General features: G+C 40.0%; 1 protein-coding gene across 4 annotated transcripts; it reads right to left on the bottom strand.

Annotated features, from left to right (window-relative positions):
• Window positions 1-1,926: 1,926 nt before the first annotated feature.
• Window positions 1,927-22,732, bottom strand: rorc (RAR-related orphan receptor C). Of its 4 annotated transcripts, none has more exons than XM_075465504.1 (13): window positions 22,481-22,732; window positions 22,273-22,382; window positions 16,401-16,430; window positions 7,594-7,679; window positions 6,469-6,610; window positions 5,979-6,362; window positions 5,780-5,881; window positions 5,579-5,700; window positions 5,059-5,191; window positions 4,863-4,970; window positions 4,654-4,764; window positions 3,399-3,508; window positions 1,927-3,308 (listed from the first exon to the last, which is right to left on the bottom strand). In XM_075465504.1, exons 2-13 carry the CDS (start codon window positions 22,322-22,324, stop codon window positions 3,144-3,146), a joined length of 1,545 nt encoding a protein of 514 aa, XP_075321619.1. In that variant the 5' UTR covers window positions 22,325-22,382; window positions 22,481-22,732; the 3' UTR covers window positions 1,927-3,143. The 4 variants fall into 4 exon arrangements, with proteins under 4 accessions (XP_075321619.1, XP_075321621.1, XP_075321620.1 ...); XM_075465506.1 differs by having other exon boundaries at window positions 22,273-22,378; XM_075465505.1 differs by having other exon boundaries at window positions 22,273-22,732.
• Window positions 22,733-23,781: the final 1,049 nt, after the last annotated feature.

The following is a 23,781-nucleotide window of genomic DNA, read 5'->3' as shown; positions in this document are numbered from 1 at the left end:
TGTGCTGTCTATCTGAGAGCTGAAGCCAGCAGTCGGAAAACTATTTATGGTTGTTTTGGGATTTGAGAGAGATGAGGCGGAGTGAGTAAGAAGGGAGGAGGGAAGGAAGTTTTTCAACATGACTCAGAGATCTGTTCAAACCCTGAATTCTGCTCGAACCCGTCTCATGTGGGCCTCTTTCCAGTCTTTTCACCTGTTGACTGACACGAGTCACACCTTAAAAAGCCATCTCAGAAAAGATTTCATTCTGTTTCAAAACGATACGACTTGGAATGCTTATTGGATTTTCCTCTTTGAAAACAATATCCAATAAAAAATCTCATTTGATCCCAAACTGATGGAGCTTCTACTTAAAATATAGCTTTATTCTATCTACCGGTAATAGGTTTAGGGGTACTTTTTGTATTCATACAGATATGAAATCAAATTCATCTCAAGTCCTTATAACATGGTTGCATTTGGGGCTTAGTGTTGCAGACCTGGAAGATTGTTGTTTTTTTGTTTTTGTTTTTTATAAACAGTAATAACATCAGAGCAGCAGAGATATCCAGATCTTGTAAGTATGGGTTACTGTGGAGCTTCATGATCCAAAAAGATTCTAGATGTTCATACCAACAGATTCTCTGCACACTCTGGTATTTGAGTGAAATGATTTCTATTGCACAAGAGAAAATATCCCTATTCACATCTTTACCAATGACCAGGCTTATTTTCCCTGCCTTTGAAAATGCCCCTCAGATGCAGATGCTGGGAAACCGACCCTCCTGTGTGTGTGTTTCTTAGCCTTTTTTTTGTGAGTGTTTGTATTTGTTCAGTTTATTTATTTGTCCTTTATTTGTTAGTTGAATCTAATTCATCTTTTGAGGCTGGAGGGAGGTTAGAAGGGTTTTTAAACAACCTGCACCATGTTTATTATTTATTATTTCCTAATTTTTTTAGCATTATCCAGCCTTAAATTCTTGAGTTTGACTCCAGGGGTCATCGTGACCCTTTAAGCAACTTCTCCCACCAAAAGACAAGTCAGATCAGAGGAAAAACCTCCCTTTTTCAGTTGTCAGCTGTAGTTTAAGGAGTTTCCACTGTTTGCTCTATGTAGGTATAAACTGGGAGGATGGTTCTGCAGCTCTGCTCCCAGCTCTTCCCCATCTCATACACATATCAGCATCAAAAGTTTGGCTGGGTAATGGCGAGTCTCGGGGTCCAAACGCTGTGCACATGTTATGTGTTCACATTCCTCTAAAGAGCTCAGAGAGTAAAAACAAAATGACAAACAACTTCAGGACGAGACCCGAGGTGCACTCGCTCTCGTACTCTGGTGGAAAAATAGAAGGAAGTTTGAGTGTTTTTGTCTGCTGCCTAGCAGAGTAAACAGTTCCTCGGGAATCATCGCTGCAAGATTTGTTTCTGAGACATAAAGCCAAGAACTACTGCACATGAAAATGGTTTCCAAAGGTATTCCTACGGGCAACAAACTACAGACAATTTAATATTTTTAAAACATTTTGTCTCCCAAGATAAAACCAATATCACTTTTGGTGACAACTTGGCAGACTTGACTGAGACTGCGTTGGTTTAATCTCTGAGGGGCTATTTTGAAGGAATGCATTGACCATGTTCGACCGACTTACAGCCATCTCATTTTGCCCGCTCTTTACTTGGTTAGCCAGAATTTGGTCAATGACACCCCGGTGACAACTTTCCACTCATTCAACCACAATGACTCACATTTCCTATGCACCAAAGAGGTTCACTTTTCCAAGGGAAAAAAATGAATGATTCAAAGCTTCAAATAAACCATTTTTTGTTGTGTTCAAAAAGGTTTATCATAACAAAACTGGATAATCTTTCGAGCTTGTCTCAGTGTTGTGACATTGTTTATATTACCCACTCACCCACACAAACAGTCAAATAACACCAACAGATCTGTTTGGTGTCACAGCCTCGGGAGTTTATTAGAAGGTTTACATGAAGATCATCAAAATCTCATCAGTTCCAGTCACAGAGGGGACTACATCTGAACATACAGTATTTAATGCTGAACCCTCTGCACTTTTCAGTTATAACATATAAAGGTAAAACAAAAAAAAGTTAATCAAGAGGGAGAGAAAGGAAACGTTAGCACACAGAAGAGCTGTCTAACTCAGTGCATGAGCAGAATCTAACCTTTACACTTAATGCGTCATTCCTTCAAAGCTCAAAAGACACCAATATCTTTGTGGCTTCATCTAAACAAAAGGGAAATATGTTAGTGGTGCCGATCCCTGCTGGATTTATTGGTCAATCTGTGACATCAGCCTGAGGAGAAACACGTTTCTACAGACACGTAGATACAAAGAGGCAGTTTAGTTGTACATGACTTTTTGAGGTTGCCAAAGTGCAGCTAATATCTTTAAGGAAATAATAATTGAGTGGAAGCAGGAGTGCATTTACACAGAAGCGTTGTATGAACTTAGCCATACTACGAATATGAAATGAAAATTAAATGAGGAGACAGCAGAGAAGTGGAGTGTATAAAGTTATTTTCATTGCAAAACAGGGCCAGTCAGACATCATACTGAAACTGAAACTCTTTTCCCGCCCGTTGTTGTTATTGCTGTATTTTTCTCTGTGTTTGAACTTTTTAGAATTCACTTTTTTTGTTCTTTTACTTTCTGTTTTGCAGAGAAACAACCACTGTGAATACAGGCTTGCATCCACAAAGTGCAATGCCAGAACCTTTTAAGACACATTTTAATTTAAGTTTAATCCGCTCTGGAGCTAGATTTGGGGGGACTGCATCATTCAAATGTCAGTTGTCAATGACCAGCATCCCACCTCTTTGAATCTATGCGTAACCACACTGTGACACACGGTTGCTACAAATGGACGGAATCACAACAGCACATCCTGAGAGAAAATGAATGCTGTACTCCACCGGCAATGCCCTCACACAGAACACATCAAATGCACATTTCCTTGGAAAAATCAAAATAATTTCAAGCTATCAAAATATTCAAATTCATGTTTGACATAAGCTACAAAAAATGAGCTCAGCTGGAACTCATGTAATACTCAATACACTATGATTACTGTGCTTTTCTTATTTTAATTAGAAAAATAGACGTGTTTTGTGTATGCTTTTTATTGCATCTGTAGTCGAATCCTCAGTGAGTGGTCCCTGGCAGCAGCTCTGCCTCAGACGCAAACAGCTCCTTGTAGAGTGGAGGAAACAGAGAGTGAGCAGTGAGCGGGTACCGCTGATTGAACCAGCGCAGCTTCTCCATGTGCAGACTGCACAGCAAACGCAACACTGTCATCTGCTGGTACAGCTGTAAGGCAGACACACACAGGCAGTTTTAGAAGTCTGAGCGAGGACAGAAGTGTAGAGGTGCTTATATCCCAGATCGGTGAAGACGTACCTTATGCATCAGACCTTCCTGGTTGTCTCGGTGCAGAATGTGTGTAAGCCCTAGCTCAACACTTCTTTGCACTCGCTGAACTCTGCCTCTGTCTTCCAGACATGGACGATCTGCGCAGAAAGACACAATTCCAAAAGCGGTTATTCCAATTTGTTTTTAATTGGATGTATTTGCCAGATGCAGTGATCTGAACTGTTGCCCTATGAGCAAGAAGGATGTGGATTTGAAAGAGCTGGTTGAGAAGAGCCTTCCTGTGTGGAGTTTTACTGTCCTCTGTGTCCCAAAAGTTCAGGTGAAAGTGTGTATTAATTGTCTTTTTAACCCTGAGATGGACCTGTGACCCATCCAGGGTTTGCCTTGCCTCTCTCCAAGTGTTAGAATTTATTTCCACCCCTTGTTGAGATCTACACAAAAAGCAGATACATCTAATGAAAGAATGGAAACTGTAGCATAAAGTTTAATCCTGGTACTTATGTGTGAACAATCCTCATTTGTTCTGTCATTTGTTTAAGAGGTCATATCATGCTTTTTAGGTTTTTATTCCTTTCCAAAGGTGAGAAAACCCAAAGTCCATTTATATCTCCCACAAAAAAACACCTGAACTATCTGAAATGCCTCATTTTTAACCCAGGCTCACTGTCCCTCATTTCGCCACATCACATGTGCATAATGTCTGCCTAGTTAGTAGCATTACATGGCTAAAACAAGGTCTCATCATGAAGGTGTCATATAGAAGGTAATGAGAGGGGCTGCAAAAATGTACGGCATGAGAAAAACATATTTTTATAACTTTAAATTTATTCTGATGGACTCCAAAAGTAGAATTATGACCTTGTAAATCAATGTAGTACAGTCTCTTTAATGTCACTTAACCACCAGTAGGTGGCGGAGAAGCTAGATTGTGGATGAAAAAATAAAAGACTGAATGAAGGAAACCACAAGCAAAATGTGATAAAGTGTAGATTTCCAGATGAAAATACATCTGTCAGCTAAAATTTGGTGTGAGTGTGAGGAAGCTTTTCTGGCTGATTAAGTAGATTCAACCATGAAGGATCATCAATGTAAATCTAAATGGATCTTCTAAATGAATCTTGGAAAAATAGCAATGAAAACTCTATTTCCATCATGTAAATTAAATTAAATATTGTGACAAATGCCACAACTGCAAATAAGTGTCCTTCTTCCACTTTTTGTGATTTTCCAAACCGAAGAGCAAACTGAAATGTGAGTGGGAGGAAGCCTGAGTTCATCTTACCTGCGTTGATTAACACCAAAGCACTGAAGAGAGCGATCTGCTGCTCAGTCAGCTTTAGAGCACATATGCCATGTGCAAAATCGAACACTGCTGCAATTAAATCACTGCATGCTGCGAGAAAAAGAGAGCACAGAGCACCGATAAGTCACCATAAATATCTACTCTGGTCATTTCACAACTGCTTTCAGACCCTTTGGTGAAATCCTCACCCAAAGACTTGAAGACTTCAGTTCCAGCAAATTTCCCATCAAAGAGCACAGTATTGTTCTCTGTGTTAAAGAAGCGACTCATCCTGACCAGAACCACCTCCATGGAGCCTGGAGGAAAAAGATAACAAAGGAAGAGAGTAAGAACAAGTCCCATCATCACGATTAAAGTTCATCTTGACCGTGAGTGGAAACTCACCGGCCTTTAAGAGGGCAATTTGGTCGTTCTGGTTGAGCACACGAAAACCGGGGATGTGTTTCGCAAACTCCACCACATACTGTACAGCATCAGTCAGTCGGATGGCACAGTGCTGCCACATATCATCCACTGTCTGGAAAATAGAGTGGAGAACAAACACATAGAGTCATAGAAGTCCCTCTGGAACATAAAACAACAAAATAAACTTAGTAATATTTCACCAATTCCACACAAACTGTCCCAACAATTCAAACTACTGCTCAAGTTTATGTATTTTATCACATCATTTAACTAACCCCCCTCCACCTTTTGATCTCTGGTGATCAAAGAGAGAGTAGGAGGGGGAAAATGATAAAAGAAGTTTTCTCAGTTTTCTGTTTGATTCATCAGACAAAAGTAACATCTAGACATGTGAAAAGGCATGTTTTGTTTTGAGGCAGTCTGAATCATGCACGAAGAAGCCTGGGAAATAAAATGTAAAAAAAATTGGTGGAGGAAACAGAAATCAGGGCTGTAATACTTTGCTCTGGTAGGCTTGAATCTCCTCTCTGCTGAACAGTTTCCATTTGAGAGCTTGAAGCTCCTCCAGTCTGTACTGGCTGGTCTCTCTGTGGGAGCGCACGATGCTGGCACACAGCTCCTCTGAGGATGAGCAAAGGCACTCATAAATATAGCAGTAACAATAAAACGCACATTTCACCCCACCGTGCAGACTGCTCACCTATGTTTCGCAGAGAGAGAGGATAGAGGCTGTACGGATCCTCCCGAGGGCTGAAGGGATGAATCGCCATCAGATCAAGCGATTGCTGCCTGGAGTCAAACCCTGAAACACAGAAAAGTGAAGAAGAAAATAAGGAACTAGCAGAATAGGAGGGTGAAACGTGCGTAGGCTGAAGTGTGCTCCCACTTTAGTGCCTTACCTCTTACATCAGGGTGTCCAGCATTGTCCCCCCTGCCTTGGGATCTCGATGTGGGAGAGACCTCGGAGCCCCGGTAGATCATTCCAGACACCTGTGATTCGTTAGGGGAGCACACAAGGTAAGAGTGAACATCAGCAGCGTAGGGCAGCAGCTCGGTGTCTCCAGCGTAGGAGTAGGCCGCGGCCATGGGCTGAAGAAGCTGCGGGGAGCGGTCTTGACGGTTCTTGGTGGGATAGGACAACACAACGTGAGTGTCTCCCTGAAGCTGCTGTTGCTGCTGTTGCTGCTGCTGCTGCTGTTGCTGTTGCTGCTGCTGTCGGTGCCTCTCCACCTCAGCGATCAGAGAGTCGCGCTGACGTTTGGACATCCGCCCAAACTTCACAGCTGGGGAGAGTAAAACAAACAAAAATAAATCGACACAAAAACAGGTAACTGATGATGGATCATGACGGATCAAGGGTGACGATGGTGAAGATCTGTCTTTCCTCACCATCTCTGCTCATGCCCTGAGCCAAACACTTCTGCAGTCGACAGTGCTGGCAGCGGTTGCGGCTGGCTCGGTCGATCTGACAGTTACTTTGCCTGGAGCAGGAGTATGATACGGTGGGCAGCTGGCTGCGCCGGAAAAATCCCTGAGGGGGTACAGAGCGGAACACAAGCATGAGTATTGAACAGGAAACAATACAATTTAACACAAACTATACACAAAAGTCTGCTATAGGGATTGTTGATGATTTGAAAAATGATCTTTTAATTTGTGTCGAAGATGTGTACTGAGCCGGAGAGTTTGAAGATGAACTGCTCGATGAACAGAGGAACTTTCACCGTATAGTTCAAATTCCTGCGCTGAACGTTACTTACCAGGCAAGTTTGAACATTCAAAACTAACAGCTAATGCTGACCCACATTGTATCCTGTCTCTGAGGGTCAAAGGAAGACTTCAACATTTTGGCTTTCTGACAGAAAGTAAGATGAGGTGATCGATAGCAATCTTATATTCGGCCGTTCAACAAGAAGCTGGCGCAACAACCTGTTAACTCATCCTATTGAATCAAACCATCGCAGACTTCAAGAAATAACTGTTTTTAGCTGATAAACAGTTTAACTAACAACCCTGTGTAACGTCTTTATGACCATAAGATGTATTGTTATATCTACTGAGCTTTAGAGGTACTGGAAGTTGTAGCTTTACTTAAACACCAGAATAACTCTTTCCTTCTTACAGTATTTATGCTAGGCTTTGCTAAAAGGCTGGTATGAATAGCTTTATACTTTATGGACAAATACAGTCAGGGGCATAAGTGTTTGGAGAGTGATGCATCCCATGAACATCTCAGAAATCTATTTTAGAAAAATATCTCTCTAATGCGTGAAATTGTTTGGTTACTGTTACTTTAGAAAATGTGAAAATTGAGGGACATTGACATGTTAATACTGCACTTATATGTCCTGAAATAAAGATGAAAATCCATCTATAACTATCAGCGGTGCACAGGTGCAAAAGTACAAAAATGGTCTCAAATTCCTCGTGGGTCCGGCAGAAGGAGGGAAGGTTCAGTCTGGTGATGTTGCGTGTGCGAGTGTGTCAAATGCATGTTGGTCTGCTGTATCTCACCTTGCAGCCCTCACAAGTGATGACTCCATAATGCACTCCAGAGGACTTATCACCACAAATCTTGCATGGGATAACTTCAATCTGGGCTGAGAAGATAAAAAGTAGAAAAGGCAAAGTTAGCATTTTTCGAATGCAGAACGCGTCGCCCTTTATACGCTCGCCAAGAAAACCCACAAGCAGACGAGTTGGTTGAAACAAAGTTAAATCCAACTGGATCTTTGGCGTCACAACAGACAGATCAATAGAAGGCATAATCACCAAATAACTGGTTGATATGAAATCTGCTTGAAGACTAAAAAGTTTCCTCCTACATTCACACAATCTTGAGTTTGTCGTTTTAAGTAAACAATGAATGTGCAATTTATTAATATCAAAGAACATTCTTTACTACAATTGATTCAAAATCAAAGAGCTTATGCTTGTGTGTAAATATGCTAACTTGCAGCTTAACATACTGCATAGTTTCACCCAAAGTTACAGACTTCAAAGTGATTCCCACAATGAGAACTTGCACTTTATGCTGTACTTTCCCTTGAACATCTATTTCTTGTTGTGTGGCCATCATAAACCAAAGGTATTTTCCTCTTAAACACCTCTTGCGTTAATAATAATGAACAAAATAACATCAAATGCAACAAGAGGAGAGTCTTCTGAGGACGTGGAATATTTGCAAATGGAGTTTGGCGGAGAATATGAAGGTGTCAACCTCAGAGTCCTTTTAAGTGGTTGTCTGGCTTTTCTTTCATTCTGACTGTCCCTCTTTCATGTCATTTCTTTACTTTGTGATCCTTCTCTGTCTAGCTCATAAAGGACACAACTGCCAGTAATGCACTCTTTCCTTCATCACTGCCAGTAATAGCCATCCCCCTCTCACCTCCCCCCGTGCCCCTGATCTCTGTAAATTCTCACACCCCTCAGCCTTTAGCTTTTCTGACAGTCTGCTTCACGAAAGCAGCAGAAATGTTTAAGAGCTGTCTTGTGTGTGCTCTAAAAAGAATATCTCAACACATTTAACACACGATTATGTCACACAGCATGAACGCATGCCGCACTATGACACAAATAACACAAGAATCTTTTATCTGTTTGTGTCATCTTCTGTCTTCCTTCCACAACAGCGCCGAAGGTGTGACTGTCCTCCGCGATACAAACTTTTACGCGCCAGTGTCGCCTTTATACAGTAGTAAATGCATTTCCGTGCATAACTGTGTCAGATTTCTTGGTAAGTGTGTGTTAGTGTGTCAGTGTGTGCCCTCTTTTTCTGCTGCCACAAGGATCATGTGAAGGTTTCTGCAGAGGACAGCCAATCTCAGAGTGAATAATAACCAGTACGCGCACACAGCAGAGGCGTGTGACAAAGATTGACCACTTACAAAATATAGCTCATGCTAATAAAGATGACTGATATCAATATTCACACTAATGAGGGTGAGAATATTTCCCCAAATTCTGCAACTGGCAGCATTATATTTAGTAAAAATAAACCACTTAATAGGAACATATCTGCAAACCATATTGCTTATTGAGTGAAATAAAGTGGCTAGGCTGTGACAGCAATTGTGTGTCTGTTGATGGTGCAGGATATGTGGAGAGAACATCAGTGGTCTCTGTTTTTTTTTTCTAGCTATTTCAGTTCTGATTGTCAACCTCAAACAACAGGAAATCCACCGTGACCCACAACCTTTCACTGCTCACGCACGCAATCTCGCACACAGAAACAGTGATCACTTACACTGTCCCCCCCTTCAACTTTCCATGCAATCACACCTCTGATAACTCTCAAGTTTAACACACTGAACGGTGTGTGAAGAAGAAAAACACTAAATCACGGGTTCTTTTCTCATGTCAAACTTAAAGATAAACAACGACCTGTAGTTAAAAGTCTGCAAGTGTAAGGATGTCAGTGGCTGGAGGGAGCAGTTATGAATTTTTCAGCCTCATCTTGTTATCTCTGGCCACAGATTAAAGCCAATCAAACCCAGAATCTCCTGGTGTGTGTGCAAGTGAGTTTCTGAGAGATAGTGAACTAGAAACACTGCGCCACCGTTATCTCTTCCATTTGAGTCTTTTTTGGTAACCATAGATGGGTGATTGTGTGTCAGCAAGTGAAAAACAGTGAAAAACTTGACAAATGAAAGATAAATAGATAAGTGGAATAGTATAGAGATCATTTCAACTCCTTACTCCAGTGAGAATGGTAGCTGCGAAGTAAATGTTTCAAATGTTAAAACTGAGAAATATATCCATCTGTTTACGAAAATACATATGTACCAAATTTTTCAAAAACTTTAGGACAGCGGTGTGTTTAGCACGGTACATCACCTCTTCTTTTAAAAACTTCACACTGAAGAAGACAAAATCGGGTTTGTGTGGGTGTCGTCAGGCACAACTTTCAAAGTAATGTATTTTAAAAGTTTTGTGGGTGGAACTCTGTGGCAAGTAATCCAGATATAGAACATTTTGCCATATTGTGTTTATTACTTAAACCACCTTGTTTTTTAATACCTAACCTTTAACCAAGTACTTTTTGATGCAAAACTACTAACACCTGATCCCAAGTAGCTTTTAATGTGCAAAACAGCGACAAAGCAGCGAGTGAGAGCGTAACGAAAAAAAAAAAGAGAAGGAAAATGACTGAATGCAAGAACAGTATTTAATAATTAGATAAAATTACTAGGAAATACTAATGGGATGGTTTTAATCTTGTGTTTGTGGCTGTAGTAACTAACAGTGTTGCTCCTGGGCTCAGTGCAGATTTTTAGTCTTTCCCTCATGTGTACACCGAGATTTGGACTTCTGTTGGGAAACCTTAATCTCAAATTGCTGAACTAAAAAAGGAGAACCGCTAACCTCGTCATTTTTCTTTCTTTTTTTTGTTTCCTTTTTAGCACTTTATCAAGAAGAACATATCACAACATTTGATGTGTTCTTGTTTAAATAATTATTTTACCCTCATGCACCTCAGCATGACTCAGCTAAAAATCTTGTGGCATTAATTGATATTTTTCACTGCATCTCTTTACTGTTAAATCCATAAAATGAGGATTGATTTTTGCTTTCTGAGATGGACTTTCCTACCAACACCATTTATGTGCATTAACTGCGTAATGTGTATCTTTTTGCAAGCTGTCAACATTTCACATTTCCGCCGTGTTCCCCCTGAAATCTGTCGGGTTTCTGTAGATGCACTGCAGAGAGCTGCTATGACTAACAGGCATGTGATCATTTAGGCAAGACACACGGTCCAGTCAAACGAGAGTTTTTTTTTGAAAATGCATGTGTTATGCGCTGCATTAAGGAGGTCCGAGTACAGTAGATGTTCAGTGATGGAAAATGTTCTGATTTGTCAGTGAAAACAAAGCAGTGCCACCTCCCACGGTTCCGCATGCAAAGAATACCAAGAAGCAGCCACACAGAGAAACTCTGATAGTCTTTTAATTGGTATTAGGCAAAATCAATAATGTACTTGCAAAAACAGTGTCGTTGTAACAAAAAAAAAGAATAAATTGCATAATTAATCATGGTAAATACGAATCTTAAAATGTTGTTTCTCTTGAGTCTTAATGAAATCTGGACAGTAAATCTGGATTTCAGTTTTCACAATTCTTGTATTTTGTGTGCTGTTTTACTTCCATTATGTTCGCAGATCTACTGGAGCCACGATGACATTTTTGGATTCGGCTTGGGGCTGATGATAGGGCAAAATTTGAGACATTTGGCAGATATGCCAACTAAAGGGGCACTCACTAACAGCAGGCAGAGGAAAGAGAGAATCAGGGTAAAGGTGCCTGATAACCCGTTTTATTTTATTTTAAACACGTACTTTGTCACAGTTCCCACACTTGTTACCCTCTGGTCACCATGGCCAGGACACCAACTAGCAAAAAAATGTGCAGTGGTTGCACAGTGTGCACTCCATCATGTTATTTTACACAAGGGAAACAGACCAAGCGCAAATAGTCTGTGCTTCACAAATAAAAAAAAGAAGAAAAAAAAAAAAGAGAAAACCCCCCAAAAAATCAAAGCCACAAAATGTTTGTAACTACGCTGAATATTTTATATATCAAAGCCGAACACTGAGAAATTAAATCGTTAGAACGAAAACAACTTTCGGTCAGATTTTCTTTCAATTTTCCTGCTCAGAAAAAGTTGATACATGTTATTAATATGTGTGTGTATGTTTTTGTGTTTAGGGGAACAAGAATATAGATGTACATCAACCACCTTGAACTAAAAATCACCTTGTCAGCAGTCTGTTATTTTCCCTGTAAACAGACAGAAAACCTCAACTTTCCTCTGACGGAAGCTTACTTTTGCGACATAAGCAAGAGTACAAATAAAGTTTGTATACACACACAACACCTTTACACACACACGCACGCACGCACACACACACACACACACACACACACACACACACACAACACCTTTACAAACACACGCATGCACGCACACACACACGCACACACATAGATTGTTATTCTAGCAAAGACACACATAATGTAATAAATAATACCTTTTCACCTTTTTACCCAGGATAGGATCATACTATTTGGGATAATCTAATGTATTCTTTTACAACATAAAAGCAGGTTAAGAAATTTTTTTTTTTTTTTAAATATTGTTTTAGTTCACAAGATTGTCTGTAATTCATACAAATATTACAAAATATTACTTGAGCAAGAGCCTCAACAAAAATTCAAGGTGTTTGAGTCGCTAAATTTTCCACCGTATCAAATAAAATGTTAAGAGGGACAAAAAGAGGACAATAGCTTTTTTTTTTGACAGAAGAAGCAGTGTGCATAATACTACATAATAAAAACAGTGGTATGATAATAAATTATCTCTGTTTGCGTTTGAAAATACAATGAATAAAAATATATATTTCAATAAATATGTTGCGCCATATTTAGTTTAACATTTATTTGTCCTGCAGTGTCAAATCAAACTGGTTTGATAAAATAAAACTATCAAATGTGCCGCTCAGACTTTCAGTGGAAGTTGTGATTGAAAACTGAAAATAATTTGGGATTTGGGAAAAAGAAAAGTAAGGACTGAAATATAATCAAGTGAAATAAAAGTCATTACCAGACCAGTAAATGACGTACGAAGAGACATAAAAGCAGCTCCATGACTCGTTTGTCTTGAACTTATTGTCACAAAACGTATCTGGTTTAATGCGTTTCAGTGCTAAAGGATCTTTATGGCTTGTCTCAAACTGTAGTTGTCTTTGCATAAATGTGAGAGCTTCTTCTCAATTAGCTTTTATTCATTATTACAGAAGAATAAATAACAGACGGAGAAAAGAACCACCAACATTACCTTATCTGAATACAAGGGGAATTATCAAAGCTGTCTGAACAACAATTAGCGTCATATTTGCCATATACGACTTTGAAGTGCTTTCTGAATTTAAAAAGTGTTTGAAAGTAATGTTTTCACAGTAGCAAAGGGTATGAATCAGCTCAACTGCTGTATTTCATTTACCATATTTTCGGGGGGGAATGTGTCACCTGCGATTTTGATGTTTGCTTTGATCTTAAGCCAACCGCTTCTGCTGCTTTGGAAGTGCTGTGCAAGTTTCTGCACCCAGAGGAACAAGGAAATCCTTTCTGATAAAGAAACTGTAGAAGATCTACACAGGAATCCCCCGAACAAAGCAACAAAGCCATATGAACTGTGTGAGTGTGTGTCCTTTCGTTCTAATAAAAGAGCTTTGTTTTCCAGGTGTGGAGAAGACACAAATATATTAGGCAGCATCTTCATCTCTCAGAGCCTGCTCTCCTCTAGTACACAGGATCCACTGTGCAGCTGCACGGCAGAAATACGGTACATCTCAACGCCATCAACTAAGCAGCTGCAGAGGTGTGCGTGTCTGTGTGCGTGTTTGCCTGTTGCAACTGCAAGAACCTGTGATCAGTATGCATCGACAAATTATTCCTCTTGTCACATTTCTGTTTCTACTCCACCTGCTCATTTCCATTTGTAAGAAATCCCATTTTTCTCTGTTTTGTTTTTTTTTTTTTCATCCTGTCTGCTGAATGCGCATGGAGTCAGTCCAGTTAAACCGATGCATTGTGGTGGTACAGCATCCTGTTTTCCGTTGGTTAGCACACGGTGGGAGTGTATGCAAAAAAGATTAGCAGCAAAGGAAATGTCATAATCTTCTCCAATCGCCTGAGTGGTGGATTGATACTGGATTTCACAAGTTCATTGCAATTACTCATTATGGAATCATATTAAGTCTAAAGAGAAGATAATGTGCTGTATTGCAGATTAAATTTATTACTAATAGCATACATTTTCATACAACTCGCTCTGATTCTCACTCTCAGGGGTGTACTGTATACGTGGGAGTGACAAAAGGTAGAAATATCTCTGGCATGATTCAAATCTTAAATCCATCAAAGGGAGCTCAAGGTTACTCATGTGCCAGGCTATAAAACTGAAACACATCAATCAGAATGAACATAGGCAACAGTTAACCAATGCAGAAGTTTAGAGAGACCCAAAAAAAGTTTAAAAACAAATAAGGCCATCTGTCTTCAAATGGCACACGGATAACAGAAAGAATGTGTGTGTGTGTGTGTTTTGTCACTTGCAGGGTGGCTGCACATGTCTTTCAGTGTTTTATCATCATATCATCAAATATAAAAAGCAGAAATTTAGTAGTGAACGCTGGAGACACTTCATCGAGGTTTCACTATTCAGCCCAACGTCACATTTGAAGAAAGCTACACAAAAAGCTTAATCACACAGAATGATCGAGCTGTTTGAAGCCACAGCTGTCTCAGTCCGCATGAAAGCAAAGTTATTTTAGGGATTTGATAAAAAGCTCAAAAAGAGACAGCAACTTGCAACCATATCGTTCTCAGTAGCTGCCTTTAAAATGACATTACATACCCTCAGTTGCGTCGGTTGTAATTGATTTAATTGATAAAATGCATTTTGATTTGACTGCCCACACACAAACAGACCAAAGAACTTCATCCCTACCTCGCATCATTCTCACTCCTCCACTTGTCTCAGATGTTTGTCCCACTTTCACAAACTCTCTCTTTTCCTCTCACTCTGTCTGACAACAGTCTATCACTTTTTTTTCTTTTAAAAACAAAGACTATCTTTTAATCTTGCTTCTTTTTTTGTTCGTCCTTCAGAGAGCTGTGTCGGGTGCTCACTGCAGCTTCGGTACACATATTCAGACTTTTGAGTGACAGTCACCGCCTCACCTTCCTAGCTCGCATGTGTATGTGTGTGTGTGTGTGTGTGTGTGTGTGTGTGTGTGTGTGTGTGTGTGTGTGAGAGTGAAGGAGAGAAAAAAAAAGATAAAGTAGGGGGGACCGTCCCCTGCCATGACTTTTTTTCTCAAGGTACTTTTTCCTCATACTTTTGTTGTTATCCTTCACCCCCTCACTCTACGATACACGTCAGAAAAATTAGCTTTTTAGTGTCTGACACCTTTGATACTCCATGAGAATTATATTCAAATCAGTTAACAGGAATCACTGGGGATGCAGTTAAAACATGTACTCACACTCACTGATTGATTTCAGTTTTGACTTATTTATTGTTTATTCCAGTTATACTCATGAGATGAGATACTTTTCTCTTAGTTTACTAGGTAATAAGTACTTTTTTCTTCTTGCAGCATATTTCCCTTCTCCAGTCCAGCATGTTTTAGCTCAGTTTGCAGATCTGCTTTTAAGGTTCCTCCACTGATGGGAGATGCATTCAGATCTCTTACTTAATACAGATAATAATACACTACAGTAACACTGTTAGAAGCAGGAGTCTTGGGTTGACATTTTATCTTAGTATAAGCAATAAAGTGAAAAAAGTAAAGCATTTTAAATTACCGGATTCTGCCACGTTCAGGAGTAAGCAGCATTTATAAATTCTTTTAATTGGCAGCTGATCAATACTGTGCTGTGTTGCTGGGAAATGTAACCTGTGGTAATAGAATATATATATTCCATATACTCCACATACTTTGTGTGTAAAACCGTCGCGCTCATCGTCTCCGTAAAGTGTCTAATCAAGTGTAGAAGACTTTAAGATCCAAAAAAGTGGAAAGTAGACAGCAAAATATAGCAAAAAACAGAATTTCTAAAGTACTATAAAAGCACTTGATTAAATATATGTAGTTGCAATCCACCACAGCTTCAGCAGCACTCTTGAGAGCCTCCCTTTGTTTTCATTCCCCCATCTAAAGCTCCTGATCGATGATCCGAACCACACAAGACCGCCAAGGCTCCGAAAGTAAAAAGTAAAAAGTTATCCTTCCCCTCTGGCCACTATCTAAATCTACATTCACTCTTGAGCAATGATCAATAGAGTCATTAGAACTTAACCTCAGACCACCTAATATGAAGGCTGTGTTGCACACATCATCCCAACACTTGATAACTTGACAACCAGGTGTGCCAAAGTTGTGGCAGAAAGTGTTAAACCAAAAGAGTTAAAAAAAGACGAGATGTTATCGCTGTCATCTGCATTCAGATGCCAAAGTAGCTGTAGCTATGTATGTGTATGTATGTGTATGTATGTGTGTGTGTGTGTGTGTGTGTGTGTGAGGGGGGCAGCGCAGGTGCAACACACCAAACCCTCATGGTGTCGCTAATGGCCCCACCCCAGCGACACCACTGCGCGCGCGTGTGTTGCACTACAGGTGCAGCGTTGCATGTTCACTAACTATGAAGTTAACCACAATGCATGCACAAATATCTAGCACAAACACTAGCAATGTCATTACCGCATATACACACACACGCAAACATGTAGAAAGAGTGTGCTCACAGACAACTTACTCAAATGAGTCTTCTTGGACACGGCACCTCCTGAGGGAGAAAGAAAAACAATCAATAAGCAACACTTTCTAAACACAGGCTGGATTCCATATCAGCCAAGTGATCGTTATAGAGGCAGGAACAGACGGTCGAAATCAAATATTAAATCCAGACAAAAAATGTCACACTGGTACCTTTCTTTTGTAATCCTAGTTCATTTAATAGCTTTATTACATTTAATAAAGCGGCGTCTTTAGGCCTAACATCAGCCCTTCAATTTTTGCTCCTGTATACTTTTACTACATCTAAAATTAAATAGAAAAATAAAAGTTTTACTTCTCCACTAATTAGTTGGAGTTCATAGTGATATGAAGAGTTAACATGTTTATGTAACAATACCACAAAAATACAGCTTAACGCACCAATAAGAATGATCCAGTAATATAAAATCCCCAATACAAACGATAAAATACTGAAGTCACTTTTTTAAACTTTTTTCAACAGGACTCTGAGGTACTAATTTACTTCTTTATAGGTGAATTATCTAAAAATGCAACATCATGATCACAACCTCAAGTGGGCCAGCTGGCCTGGTCATATAGACATAGGACACATCCTGAAGTCTCATCCACATCCTGAGAGTTAAACACAAGCGGTCAGCCTTCAACACATAGTCATGTGAAATAGAAAGTATAGCCTTTCTCAGTTCTAACGTTTTACATAACAGGAAACAATAAAACACGATATGGTCTTGAAGTTTGGTAAATACAAACTCAGATGAACAACAAAAATTAAAATGCAGAGGCAGTGTGTGGAAAAACTAAGTGCACCCTGTAATTCATTTAGAACCAGTTTTAACAGCAAGAATTTAAGGTAACTTAAGGTTTTCTGTATGACGCTATCAGTCTCACTCTTCTTTGGGGAGGAACTACAGCCCACTCTTGTTTACAACGTTGCTTTTGTTCATTGAGGTTTGCAGCATTCATTTATGCACAGCTCTCTTAGGGTCCCAGCACAGCATTTCACCTCAATTCGTCTCTTTTTCAGGCATTCTGCTGTAGATTTGCTTTGTGTTTGGGATCATTGTCCTGTTGCACGATCCAGTTTCAGACAATATTCATTTGTCAGACAGCTGGCCTCACATTTGACTCGAGAAAACTTTAGGATACAGAGGAGTTCATGATCGACTCACTGACTGCAAGGTGCCCAGGTCCTGTGGCTGCAAACCAAGCCCAAATCATCAGCCCTCCACCACCGTGCTTGACATCTGGTAGGAGATGTTTGTGCTGCTTTGGTTTCTACAAACATGCTGCTGTGCATTGTAACCAAACATCTTCACATTGGTCTCGTCTATTCAGAGGACACTGATAAAACAACTGTTGCTGTTTGTTCAGACACAAATTTGCAAACATAGGCCGAGCTGCCATGTTCTTTTCAGAGAGAAGAGGGTTTTTTCTTGCAACCCTTCCAAAGAAGCCAGTTCAATCTTTTTCTAATCGTAACGTCAATAACTTTAACATTTAACATGCTAACTGGGGCCCGGGGAGTCTGAAACGCAGTTTGCAGTCTCTGCGGTCATCATTGCACAATCTGACCTTGAGGTGAACTTGCTGGAGCATCCATTCCTGACAATTTTTAACGTTTTCCACTTGCGAATAACCTTTCTCACTGTAGAATGATGTACTATAAATTGTTTAGAAATGGACTTATAACCCCTCCCAGATGGATGAGAAGCAACAACTACTTCCCAGAGATCGTTGCTGATGTCTTTCCTCCTTGGCATTGTGTTTACACACACCTGAATAATCCAGACCAGCAAACTGACTGCTTCTATAGAGGTGCTCCCACTCGCTGATGATCAATAAATCAAGTTATTTTGATTAGCAGCACCCGGCTGCTACTTACCCTCTTAATTCCTATGGAAGCAGCAAGGTGGTACTGTACTTAGCTTTTCATGCAAAGCTTCAGCGTTATTGGGTCATTTTTGTTAGACGAACAATGAGACATCGTAATATGTCATGTGTCCTTGTCCATGAGGTTGTATTTATTTGTCTTAATTTGTAAAACCGTATGGTTAAAATAAGGTAGACTTTCGTTTTCTATGGACTCTGTAACAGTTTGGTCATTTTTTACCCCCCAATTCACATACTGACAGATAAGAAGCCTATATGTGATGGTGGGAAGGTTGAATTAGAGGATTGCTTTTTAGACTAGTGTGTCTATGAGTAGTTCGTGCGACACTTAAGCATACGTACACACAGGAGACAAAGGCAGAGGAAGGTGGGTGTCTGTGAGCAAGGTCTTTTTTTTTTTTTGTCTGCCTGTTTGACCACAAATGTGAGAGAGTCTGAATTGCAGTCGGTGTGAGAGAAGGTTGGTGCTGAACCAACAGGTTTATTTCGGGAGTTGCATGTATCTGTATGTGTGTGTCTGTGAGAAATGTTTAAAGGCTAAGCAGATAAGTATCAATGAAAGGCGTATAGCTAGCTGGTCTTTGTCTGGCGCCAGTTCAAGTCCTCTGTGGTTTTCTCTATTTTCCTCCCCTCATCAAATCAGTTTTGCTTCATAAGCAGAAAGTATGGAATGAAAGCAGAGCAGAGCACTTGCGGAAAATGTAAAAACACATTAGAACTAACTGATCAGTTGTTTTCATGTGCATGCTTCTGTAAATAAAGGGTAAACAGTTATATCCTCATATATAAGGGTAAACAGTAATAAACCAAATCCAACCAGCTCATTAGAACTAAACAAAATCCTCCTTTTAAAATGGGGATTGATTTATTTTTTATTAAGTTGTTGGATTTTACATGAATTAGTGGCCAGAGGATTTTGGAACATAGTGCTTATGTTAAACAACCAGATATGGCATTCAGTCTGATGTCAAATGTACCTCACAGTTGCCTAAAGCACACTTTCAACAACCATAATTTATTAAATGTGCAACTTGTGATCTCTGATTTCAAAATTAACCCTCAGCAGAATGAATTTAACATTTTCGTTTGCTGGCTGTGAGATGAAAAAAGGGTCTTACACACTCACAAACATCTGCGCCCGAGCAAACTAAATGAGACACAGCATGGACACAGGCAGCACGACGCAGCTTTCAGAGAGGCCATAAAGCCACCACGCGCTCCTCATTCAGGAGCCTGCTGATTACAGAGGCACAAACAACACCACCACTCATCAGTCAGAATCTCACTAACATGTCTGCACTCTAACATCTAAGCTAGCTGCTAAAGTGACAGTTGCTGCATTACATAACACCACTGAAGACTACTGAGCCTAAAAGAGTAGGTCGAAAACTTTGCCTGAATACAAACATGTTTAGAGCAAATACTATTAAGCTTTTAGTGTCGGATGAGCTTCTCTTTATAACCATTCCAATGTAACACTAAATAAAAACATGAAAGTAGATTATGGTTTTTTTTGGTTTACATAATGTGACTGGATTAAAAGAAAGTAAAGAATGCTAAATCTTTAGAGGTAATTTGATAGACATAAATAGCAATACACATAAAAAGTGATCTTTACTAAATAAAATAAAATAAAATCTTAAAATAAATCATTATGAATATGTGAATAATCCCACACTGGCAGCCAGTGAATTGAGAGTAAATTCTCATGAAAATTATGTCTTTCTTATTTATTTAAAAGGTAACAAGTACCGAAAATCAGAGAGGAACACGGTGCGATTAAAGATTCTGGAGATTCTTTCTTTAAGGAGATAGACTACAGCTTTCTGAATATGTTGGCTTATAAACATTATTGTGCAGAGAATGTGTATATTTTGCTGTATATTAAAAGGAGAAAAGGATCAGATTCACAGCAGATCGGTAGGACACCACAAAGACTTTGTTTCAGACTGTGAACAGCTTCGTGGAGTGAGTGGCACTAAAGAGTACAGTGCTTAAGAAAAATGAGAAGACACCCACAGCAGCCACTAAAACCAAGACACTCATCACCCTAAGAGAAGCCAGCTCAGCAGTATGAAACTAACCATGAACATAAACAACCACACCGAATCCCCACTTTAACCTGAACAAACCCGTTCCAGCACCTGAGAAGTAAGCTGATGTTGTTTTATTCTAAATCCTTAAACCCCTTAACATCCACTTTTAACATTTTGTTTCCCTTTAAGTAGCTTTAATCTTGTTAAAATGGTCGTTTTCTTCTTCTACGTGGGTGCGTCATTGCATGCTCCAGCATCAGCTGTGCATCAAATCCCCTCAAAATGCAGTCATATGGTATTTGGTGTATTTGTCATCTTTATGCAAATTTTAAACAAACACATTTAGGTTTGAGCAATGTTTAGTTACACAGCAGTAATTAGACTGAGTCTTAAAAAATGAGCTTAAATGATCTGCCTCCTTGGAAGTGCCTTGAGATGACATTGTTGGGATTTGGCTCTATATAAATACAACTGAATTGAGAAATGTAATTAAGTCTACCTACAGTTCAAATTAGCATGCTTGTGTCTTTCTATTGGCACTTAAACAAAAAACTGCAAGAGTATGTGTAAATGATTAAATTGGTGTCTGTGCTTTCATACAGCTCATAATCCTTCATACTTATGCTGCACATTTCCTCTTATCTTGCTGTCGTCTTTTAATCACAGTCCATTTCCCATTCTTACGCTTACTTGACAATGTAAAACACTTTAAATCAAATTGGCGTAAATGTGCATTATAGGCACATACTTAACTGTGTTTTTTCTCTCTTGTCCTTCTACCTTATGCTCATATAATGATTGTGAGTAAATCACTTATTTAAAAACATTGCTTTAAATACAAAGTCATTCAAGTCAAGTTTGCATTTCTTTCTCATAAAACTTCCAGATGCACTGATAGAAAGTAGTTCCAGACTGAATAGGCTGTGCAATATGAAATACTTTGAGATGTGGCATGAATCTACTGTCTAAGTGGCTACATCGACACAAGTGGACAAATAAAGCCAAAAATGTCTGCTTGTTGTTGTATTTCTTCAATGTTAAACTGTTGAGTTAAATTAAAAGTACAGGGGTTTGACTGGAACACTATGTAACTGACATCCTCCTATATTCACGCAAGAAAAGGTTATACATTGTTGCTCCACCTCTGGAAAAAAGAAAAAAAGAGGGGCCACTGTCTTTTCCCCACCGTGCAATTCACATGACATGTTGTTCAGGCGTAATCTCCCTCAGGTAACAAACTGTGCTGCCATGCATCGAGAGAAGTAGGAAAGGTGTGCAGTAGGTTTCTGTGGCAGAAGGATGAACTGTCTTATCTCCTGTGAGAGCCAATGGTTTGAATTATAGCCAAGGAGATACTTTGAATAGAACAGCATCGGCAAGAAGCAGAAGCAAAAATAAGAGCTAATCCCCATGGATTATTCCGGTTTAGTGCCATTCTTACCCACTCGCAGCGCCTTACAACACTCCAATGAAAGGGATGAGGAGGGTTATTTGGGTAAACATGGATAAGAGGGGAGTGACTGAAGGTGCAGGAAAGGTGAGCAGAATGAGATAATGAGTGAGTGGGTGAGAGTTGGAACCATGTGGCATGCTGGGAAAAAAAAGGGCACATGACAGCTACTTCCATCTTTTACAGTTATTCTGTGACAAATAACTATACATGTCTGATCAATTGAGTTTTAGACATTCTGATTTTATTTTATTTTTATAAGTTTAGTGGTAAATGTCTGGAAACATACTTATCCTGGAAAATCAGAGAACATTTTCCAAACTTGCTTTCCAAACCAGAGGAACCCTGAGGGCATGGCTTTCTTTGCGTAACAGAAAAACGGAAATAATCACTGCACAATTAAAGTGAACTAAACAAGCTGCCATTTTTTCCCCAGCAGTGACCTTAGAGGTGTTGCATGCATCATCTGCATCATCGATGATCGATCCTCTTACCTTTTTTGCTGGGGGTGTCAGCGGGGGGCAGGTCGGTCTCCTCATATTCCATAACTCTCTTGTCAAAACACCGGATGGCCCTACACGCTCATACACTCACCTGGCTCTCTCTCACACACGCAAACCAAAATGTAAGCAAACTGAGCTTGTTTTTAACTCCACCTGCCTCTTTTTAAGCTACGAGGCATTATGACAGAACTCTTGCTACCTGTTGGCTCTTCTAGCGCCCGGGCCGGCGCAGGCATTTGAAAACATGCACTGCCATCTCGCCTCCTTCCAGTGTTACGGGTCCCAAAACTCAGCCGTCATCTTTTTTTACCCTCTATGTCAGCCTGCCTGGGTCAACAGTACCCCTCCTCTGGTGTGGATGTTGTGAAATAATTCAGTTCCCCACGCGGCAGTGCAGAGAGTGCAGCTGGACCGGCCGGCCGAAGCAACACAAGCCTTGCGCCCGCCGCTCTCACCCTGCCCCCCACCCCTCCCTGCGCTCTCCGTGCGCCCTGACAGTCCGAGGCTGGAGAGAGTTATGTCACCGGGTGTTACGTAATAGCAGCGGATCGGGTTTGCTTTGAAGTGCTCAGTTGAGAAATATAATCCCGTGTTGCTGCTACAAATTTCCGCCAGACTAATCTAGAAAATACGACGCGCAGACATGACTTTTCAGTGGCCTGTTGTTTCCCTGCTGCATCGGAGACGGAAAACGCTCCAGTAAAATCCCCTTGAACGTTTGTGTAATTTTGTTGGGTTCTTAGAATCACCTGCAGGGACATGCGATGTTGTAGTGTGCAGGGAAGCAGGTCATTGATGGTATGCAACGCCTCGTTTAAACATAGAATGGTAGACACAAAGAAAACGATGAATAATCGATATGTCTTCTCGGTTTACATCATTGTGGTAAATGCTTCTTTAAGACAGGGTGCCTACTGGGCCCAGATATACTGAACAGCTCATGCCAGTGGTGAAGTAACTGAGAACTGTACTTTTACTCATACTTGTGGCAACTTATGGACATCAAGTAGGTTCTTGTACATGTACACAATGTTGAAATTTGTTCAGTGCTAAGAATCTCACAGCAAAGATGAATGCAAATTAAAATAAAAACAGCAGAATAATACTTTATTAATCCCCAAAAAGTCAGTCATATTGTTGCAGTATAAGGAATTATTTAAAGAGTCGATATGTAAGTTTATAGCGTGGTAGGACTGACCTATCATTGTCCCTATTGCAGCAGAGCTGAAGAAGCCTCTGATTGAAGGCTCTCAGTTGTTTGATCGCTGATAGAGGGAGTGTAGCATTGGCCATGATGTTTAACAAATTGTACAATTGGTAATTTGGAAAATCAGCTAAAAAAAAAAAGGCCATAACGTTCCAGGATCAACATGTTATGAAACCACAGGGATTTTAAGCAATCATTTGGTCTAAAACACTTTAAAAACAGTTAGCAATATCAGTGCCAGCACAAGTTAGGCCACATGGTTCTGTCAAACATCAGTAAGACATCCCAAAGGA

This window comes from Odontesthes bonariensis, chromosome 5 (assembly GCF_027942865.1).
Source record: "Odontesthes bonariensis isolate fOdoBon6 chromosome 5, fOdoBon6.hap1, whole genome shotgun sequence".
Lineage (NCBI taxonomy): Eukaryota > Metazoa > Chordata > Actinopteri > Atheriniformes > Atherinopsidae > Odontesthes > Odontesthes bonariensis.
The sequence above is the reverse complement of the archived record's forward strand: the minus strand, read 5'-3'. Positions and strand labels throughout refer to the sequence as shown.